This window comes from Lipotes vexillifer, unplaced genomic scaffold (genome assembly GCF_000442215.2).
Source record: "Lipotes vexillifer unplaced genomic scaffold, Lipotes_vexillifer_v1.1 scaffold408, whole genome shotgun sequence".
NCBI classification, from domain to species: Eukaryota; Metazoa; Chordata; class Mammalia; order Artiodactyla; family Lipotidae; genus Lipotes; species Lipotes vexillifer.
The window spans coordinates 1,797,745-1,805,687 of record NW_006787469.1 but is presented as its reverse complement, the minus strand read 5'-3'; the positions used below and the strand labels follow the sequence as shown (position 1 = coordinate 1,805,687).

At 37.0% G+C, this 7,943-nt stretch overlaps 1 protein-coding gene across 1 annotated transcript in view; it reads right to left on the bottom strand.

The window, feature by feature from the left end:
* INO80 (INO80 complex ATPase subunit) overlaps positions 1–4,060 on the bottom strand; it is a 102,556-nt gene extending 98,496 nt beyond the window's left edge. The window contains exons 1-4 of the mRNA XM_007460159.1: positions 3,873–4,060; positions 3,448–3,617; positions 3,289–3,356; positions 1,296–1,472 (exon numbers count right to left, since the gene is read on the bottom strand). Of these exons, the coding sequence (XP_007460221.1) occupies positions 1,296–1,472; positions 3,289–3,356; positions 3,448–3,617; positions 3,873–4,015 (558 nt within the window). The 5' untranslated portion in view covers positions 4,016–4,060. The remainder of the gene's footprint in view (positions 1–1,295; positions 1,473–3,288; positions 3,357–3,447; positions 3,618–3,872) is intronic.
* Positions 4,061–7,943: the final 3,883 nt, after the last annotated feature.

Below are 7,943 nucleotides of genomic sequence, written 5' to 3'. Positions count from 1 at the left end.
GGCGCCAAAAAAAAAAAAAAAAAAAAAAAAAAAAAAAAAAAAAAAAAAAGTCATACATCTTCATACATCTTACTATTTATTACTTCTACAGGTTTATAACTTTTAGCATATTATTCAAAGCTTTCTGAACTGACTTTGGACCTTAACTAATTGCTGGAAAGTTTTAGGTCTTCAAATATTCTATTGCTCATTATGTACAAAGTGCTACACTCCTGACAAAAATCAGAAGGTGTTTGTAACACCATTCAAATAGTTGCCACATAAAACTATCATCAATCTAATGTTAGTATGTGAAGAAAGGGAGTTTTTCCAAGATAGGAACACTTCCAAACAACAACTGCATTAAAAAGCAACCACAAGAATTTTAAATGGTGCAGCTGCTTTGGAAAACAGCCTGACAGTTCCCCCAAAGGGTAAGCATAGTGTTATCATATGACCCAGCAATTCTTTTCCTTGGTATATACCCAAGAGAAATAAAAATACCTGTCCACACCGAAAATCTGTACACAAATCTTCAGGGCAGCATTATTCATATGAGCCAAAAAGTGAAACAAGTCACTATTCATAGCTACAATCCATAAAACCCAAAAAGTAGAAGCAATCCAATTAGTTCATCAAATGATGCATGGATAAACAAAAGGTACTATGTCCATACAATGGAATATTATTTGGTAATAAAAAGGAATGAAGTACTAATACATGCTACAACATGAATGAACCCTGAAAACCTTATGCTAAGTGAGAGAAGCTGGACACATGTTGTTCCATTTGTATGAAGTGTCTAGAATAGGCACATTTATAGAGACAAATGGTGGACTGATGACTGTCGGGGGCTGAGGGGAATGAAGAGAATGGCGGGGGGAGTTCCCTGCTGGCCTAGTGGTTAGGATTCCAGACGTTCACTGCTGTGGCCCAGGTTCAATCTCTGGTAGGGGAACTGAGATCCTGCAAGCCACATGGCAAAAAATTTAAAAATGTAAAAAATTTTAAAAAAAAAGAAAGAAAGAAGGAGAATGAGGGGCAAGAGCTAAGAGAAATGAGATTTCTTTTTGGGGTGAGAAAATGTTCCGAAATTAGAAAGTGATGATAGTTACACACTCTATGAATATACTAAGACCAACTGAACTGTGTACATTAAAAGGCTGAATTTTTTTGGTATGTGAAGTATATTTCAATTATCAGAACAACCACAACCACCATCTAAATATAAAGTTAAAATGATGTATTTTCAATTAATATAAACCAGAAGGTAAATACCCAGCATGAAAATCTGAGATTTCTCCTGAAACCCTTACCTCCTTGTCTTTACTATACTTATTCTGGTGAAGTTTCTTATATTTGTGCAGTCGCAACATATTATGAAGTTCTTCTCTGCTGAGATTGAGTTCTTCTTCTTCTTCTTCTTCTTCTTCTTCATCATTGTCTTCACTCTGAGAATCTGCCTCACTGGATTCATCACTTAGAAGAATGCTCTGAAAAAGGGAGGAAATGGAAATGGAACCTCTGATATGAAGCGATTCCTCTTATAATCCAAGGGTTTTTTCCAGATCCCAAAACAAGGACAAAAACAGCTGGAGGATAGTCATTCCAGTTTCCCTTATACTATTCTTTACCAATTCATCTAAGAAACAAAAAGATACCAATTAAACCTAGTAGTCACGAATGAAAGAGCGCCAAAACATGAGAAATGCTATCAACAGCAACAAGGCTAAATTTCACTTAGTACATACGCTAACATAATTTAAATAAATGTCAAATATCAAGGCAAAAAACTAAACAAAACCTAAAAAGCTACTATAGGGCATAAAGGTATAATATAGAAAGCAAGCTGTGATGCCTAATAAAGGGGAAACAACCCCCAAATCCATTAACTGATGAATGGATAAACAAAATGTGGTATTATCCAGATAACGAAGAATTCTTCAGCCATTAAAATGAAGGAAGTAGTACTGACACGTGCCACAACATGAATGAACCTTGAAAACATTATGCTAAATAAAAGAAGCCAGACATAAAAGGCCACATTTTATGTTTTCATTTATATGAAATGTCCAGGATAGGCAAATCCACAGAGACAGAAAACAGGTTAGTGGCTCCCGCGGGCTGGGGAAAGTAGAGAAAGGGTGACTGTTAATGAACAGAGTTTCTTCCTGGAGTGTTGAAAATGTTCTGGAATTAGATAGTGGCAATGGCTGTATTAACTTTATGAAGGTACTAAAAATTATTATACACTTTAAAAGGGTAGATTTTATGGCATGTGAATTACATCTCAATTTTTTAAAATGTGATGGCCACGCATAAGGTTACTGCATTCCCAACAGTTTAAAACCTCATTGATGTGAAGCTAATCAGGCCTTTTCCACATGAGCCTTTTAAAGGGGCTGGTGATAAAAATAAAAGACTACCTTTAAATTACTTGAGTTCTTCATAAGAAAAGTATAAAATAGAGAAATAATTAGTTTCAATAAAAGAAATGTTAACCTTAATTCAGTCTAGCTAATGACAGTAATCTTGCAAGAGTATAAATGAGATTGTCACTGTCTTGCTTACAAACACTCCAATTGCTTAGCACTGTAACAAGAGTTAAAATACAAATTCCATAACATAGTGTACAAGGCCCAACATGATCAGCTAATAACCTCAGTTTCTACTATCCTCTCATTTACTGTGCTCCAGCTATATACCAACCTCCTTTCTTCCCCAAACATACCAAGTTGCTTCCTTTCTCAGGACTTCTGCCATTGTTCCTTCTGATTGAAATGCTCTTATCTTAAACCTTCACATAGCTCCTTCTGATCATTCAGCAATCAGTTGAAATGTTACCTCTTTAAAGAAACTGTATTTATTTCTTATTTACAGGCTTACTCACTGCCTCCCTACATTAGAATGTAAGCTCCTCAGGGCAGGAACCCTGTCTATCTACAATAGTATCTCCCAAGGCAGTATGTGCCAATCAACATCTGTTGAATGAATGAACTACTCAGTGACTAATAAAAAAAACAGATTAATAATCCTGATTACAAGCCAGTGAGAGCAAGGATCTTATCTGATATATTTCTGTACTCCCTTGCTCAGTATAGGGCTTCATTCCCAAAAATGTTTGCTAAAATGAACTTCGTTGAGTCCTCTAGATTTTTCTCTATAATCTCTTAAAAAACCACACCCAGAATAAAAGACTCATGTCTAGGAAAATCGCTGCCAATGTGCCATAATTAGTCAGTAACTTATCCTTCTATTTGTAATTTTGGTAGGTTATTTGAATTATAAACATTCTGCCTTATCTCTTACCTTTAGCCACTTTCTGCTTTTCTTCAACTTAGAGAAGTTATATAAATTCCCTTTGTCAGATTTTGTTTCTGTGTAAAGAAACATAAAGAATAAAAAAATGAAAGGACACTTGCCCCAAAAGAACTGATAGTCCAAAGAGGGATCTCACACCACACTGACCTGACTGTAGAACTCCATTCAATGAATATGTGTTTAACATTCCAGAACTACTTGCTCCAGAAGTCTCACCAAGCAATGAATTTGGAGGTTCTTCCTTAACTTGTATCAAGGGATCCCCAGACTGGGGTAATAAAGGATTATTGTCATCCAGTCCATCTTCACTTTCATCACTATAAATTGAAGAATGGTGAATCCACAATAACAGCTGACCCAGCAAAATATTATAATTTATGGTTAGTAGACTGAACACTTTACAGAAGAAATTGATCCTCTGATTAAGCTGACTGTATTTTATTTGAAAGAAAGAAGGAAAAAAAAAAAATCAAACATCCCAAAACCCATAAGATAACTTTAACCATAAAATCTACAGGAATGATGGGAATCAGAAATGTGGTGAAACATATTGGGAAGATGGGATACCATACCTAGAAATATTCCTGTTGAAGATGGCTGATGTTTGTTGCAGGAAATGGTCCAACCGGAGAGCCCTCTCCAGGTACTGAAGATAGAGGGGCTTTGCCAGCTCAGTGAAGCCGCCATCGTCCCCGGCACCCAACTCCGAGGCCATAGAACAAATCTGTCTTCATGCACAAGGTTTTCCGACTGCACGGCTGCAGAATGGAGATAAGTAGTGAAAGATGAAATGCTATTCATTCTCCCTTTATTTTGTCTGCTTGCTATCAATGTGAAGAGAAATCAGACCTTCTAGACACAAGAAGAGAATACAGCAGTCTACAGAAAGACCATGATAAAGCTCTTGTTAGGCACTGCCTCCTAATGCAAATGCAGAAGTTAAAAGGATGAGAAAAACACCAAACTATAGAAATACTGTCACCTGTCACAATGAAAATTCTTGATACTTTTTTGAAGCAGTGCCTTAAAATTTATACTCAATTCTCTTTCATCTTACAATTAATAATTACTCACAACTATCCAAATCTGTACCACAATTTCACTGTTGTACACCTCATAGAGGAGCACATGTTCTCAGCATCACCCTTCAAAAGAGCTGCTCCCTTTTTCACTTTGTATTTACATTCATACATATGTGTGAGGTAGTCCACTTACAAGGGAATAGATATACTGGTAGAGTATTTTACAATCCCTTATAAAAATGTCATAAAGTATAAAGATTTAGAGATGATTTAGAAAACTGGAACAAAGAGAATAAAAGTGAGGGTGAGAAACCTGAGTATTCTCTTTGCTACCTTATATTGTTAAGGACAATGTTAAACTAAGAACGTCTTCACTAGGGAATCAATCAGTGTAACAACCTTCCCCCCAACTGTCTTTCATGTAACATCTTCTACCTTATAACTGGTTATCTTTAAAGAGTTAAGGGGCTAAGCCAAGATTAAATAATGGGACAACACAGAGCAATTAGCCCACCGTCTGACATACAGTGAGTACTCAATAAATAGTAAATTACCTGTAAAAGTTCATAATCTAATAAATTAAGGTATAATCTTTAAAGGAAACCAGAACATCTTTATCTTGAGTTGTCTTCTCTTTTTATTACAGATTTTTAAAATTTCCTAATACAATCTTTCTCCTTAAGGGAATGTTAAAAATTCTCTCCCAATTCAGCCACAGATTCAACATAATCCCTATTAAAATCCTAGTAGGCTTTTCTTTTTTTTCCCCCAGAAATTGACAAGCTGATTATTAAATTTATATGGACACACAAAGGAATTAGAATAGTCAAAATAATTTGGAAAAAGTACAGGGCTTACTCACTTATACTTTCTGATTTTAAATATATCATAAAGCCACAGTCACCAGGACAGTGTGGTACTGGCATAAGGATAATCACACAGACCAATGAAATAGACCTGAAAAATCCAGAAATAAACCCTTACATTTATGGTCAATTAATTTTCAATGAAGGTGCCAAGGCAATTTCAATGGGGGAAAGGACAGTCTTCAACAAATTGTGCTGGACAACTGAATATGTAACACATATAAAAGTTGAATTTAGGGGCTTCCCTGGTGGCACAGTGGTTAAGAATCCTCCTGCCAAAAAAAAAAAAAAAAAGAATCCTCCTGCCAACGCAGGAGACACGGGTTCCATCCCTGGTCTGGGAAGATCCCACATGCTGTGGAGCAACTAGGCCCGTGAGCCACAACTACTGAGCCTGCACATCTGGAGCCTGTGCTCCGCAGCAAGAGAGGCCGCAATAGTGAGAGGCCCGCACAACGCGTTGAAGAGCGGCCCCCGATTGCCGCAACTAGAGAAAGCCCTCGCACAGAAACGAAGACCCAACACAGCCAAAAATTAATTAATTAATTAATTTTAAAAAATCTGCACAGTGACCAATGAAATAGGTCCTTTTCTCACTTAAAAAAAAAAAAGTTGAATTTAAACCATTACCTCATACCATGCACAAAAATTAACTCAAAATGGATCAGAGACCCAGGTGTAAAACCCCAAAATATAAAACTTCTACAAGGAAAAAAAAATCCTCATGACTTTTGATATGTATTTATAAAGAACTCTTACAACTCAGTAAGAAGATAACTCAACTAAAAAATGGGCAAAAGACTTTGAACAGACATTTTACCAAAGAAGATATACAAATGGCTTAACAGGCACATGGAGATGCTCAACATCAAAAATTGCAAATTAAGGGCTTCCCTGGTGGCGCAGTGCTTGAGAGTCCGCCTGCCGATGCAGGAGACGCGGGTTCGTGCCCCGTTTCGGGGAGATCCCACTGGCCGCGGAGCGGCTGGGCCCGTGAGCCATGGCCGCTGAGCCTGCGCGTCCGGAGCCTGTGCTCCGCAAATGGGAGGGGCCACAACAGTGAGAGGCCCGCATAACGCAAGAAAAAAAAAAAAAAGCAAATTAAAATTACAGAGGGATACCACTTTATACCCACTAGAACAGCTACAGTAAAAAGACAAAAACAATTGTTGGGGGAAGATGTGGAACTGAAACCCTCATACATTGCTGGTGAAAATGTAAAATATTATAGCCACTATAGACAAGTTTGGTAGTTGCTTGAAAATTTGAATATAGTTACCATATGACCTAGCACTTCCTCTCCCAGTTATCTATTCAAGAGAAATAAAAACACATGTCCACCACTCAAAGCCTTTTATGTGAATGCTCACAGCAGTATTATTCATAATAGTCAAAAAGTGAAATAATCTAAATGTCCATCAAATGGTGAATGGATAAATAAAATATGGCATGTCTGGACAATAGAATACTATTCAGCAATAAAAAGGAATAAACAATTGATACATGCAATAACATGAACGAACCACAAAATTTTATGTTAAGTAAAAGAAGCCAGACACAAAAGACCACATACTGTACAATTCCATTTATATGAAATATCCAGAAAAGGAACTCTATAGAGACAAAAAGTACATCAGTGGTTCACGGGGGTACAAAGGGGGAGTGACTACCAATGGAGACTAGAGATCTTTTTTAGGGGAGGTAGGAATGTAAATCCACATTGTGGTGATGTTTGCACAGTTTTGTAATTTTGCTAAAAATCACTGAATTGTACATTTAAATGAGGTGAATTTCATGGTATAGAAAATATCAATTTTGGGAACAGTTAAAGAAAAAAGAGGCTAAAAAATACTTTAGGGCTTCCCTGTTGGTGCAGTGGTTGAGAATCCGCCTGCCAATGCAGGGGATATGGGTTCGAGCCCTGGTCCGGGAAGAACCCACATGCAGCTCCATGCGCCACAACTACTGAGCCTGCATGCACTCTAGAGCCCGTGAGCCACAGCTACTGAAGCCCGCGCACCTTGAGCCCATGCTCCACAACAAGAGAGGCCACTGCAATGAGAAGCCCACACAATGCAAGGAAGAGTAGCCCCTGCTTGCCGCAACTAAAACTAAAGCCCGCGCGCAGCCATTAAGACCCAACACAGCCAAAACTAACTAAATAAATTTTTTTTAAAAACTTTAAATACTTTTTATAAAAGTCCTTATAAAAGACTTTTTAATAAGTCTTTTATAAAGGACTTCAATAAATTCTACTTTTCAAAATGAGACCCAACAGGTACCCATTCCAGAAGATTTCAAAGAAATTTGGTTTTAAAAATAAAGCAAAACTATCTTAGAGAATACATATAATTCATCTTGATACACATACATACAAGTTAAAGCATATAAAATTGCTGCTTGGAAGACGTAAATAGACATTTCTCCAAAGAAGGCATACAGATGGCCAACAGGAACACGAAAAGATGCTCAACAATGCTAATTATCAGAGAAATGCAAATCAAAACTACAATGAGGTATCACCTCATACCCATCAGAATGGCCATCATCAAAAAGTCTACAAATAATAAATGCTGGAGAGGGTATGGAGAAAAGGGAACCCTCCTACACTGTTAGATGGAGGTTCCTTAAAAAACTAAAAATAAAGTTACCATATGATCCAGCAATCCCACACTTGGGCATATATCCAGAAAAGACAAAAATTCTAATTCAAAAAGATACATGCACCCCAATGTTCATAGTAGCACTATTTATA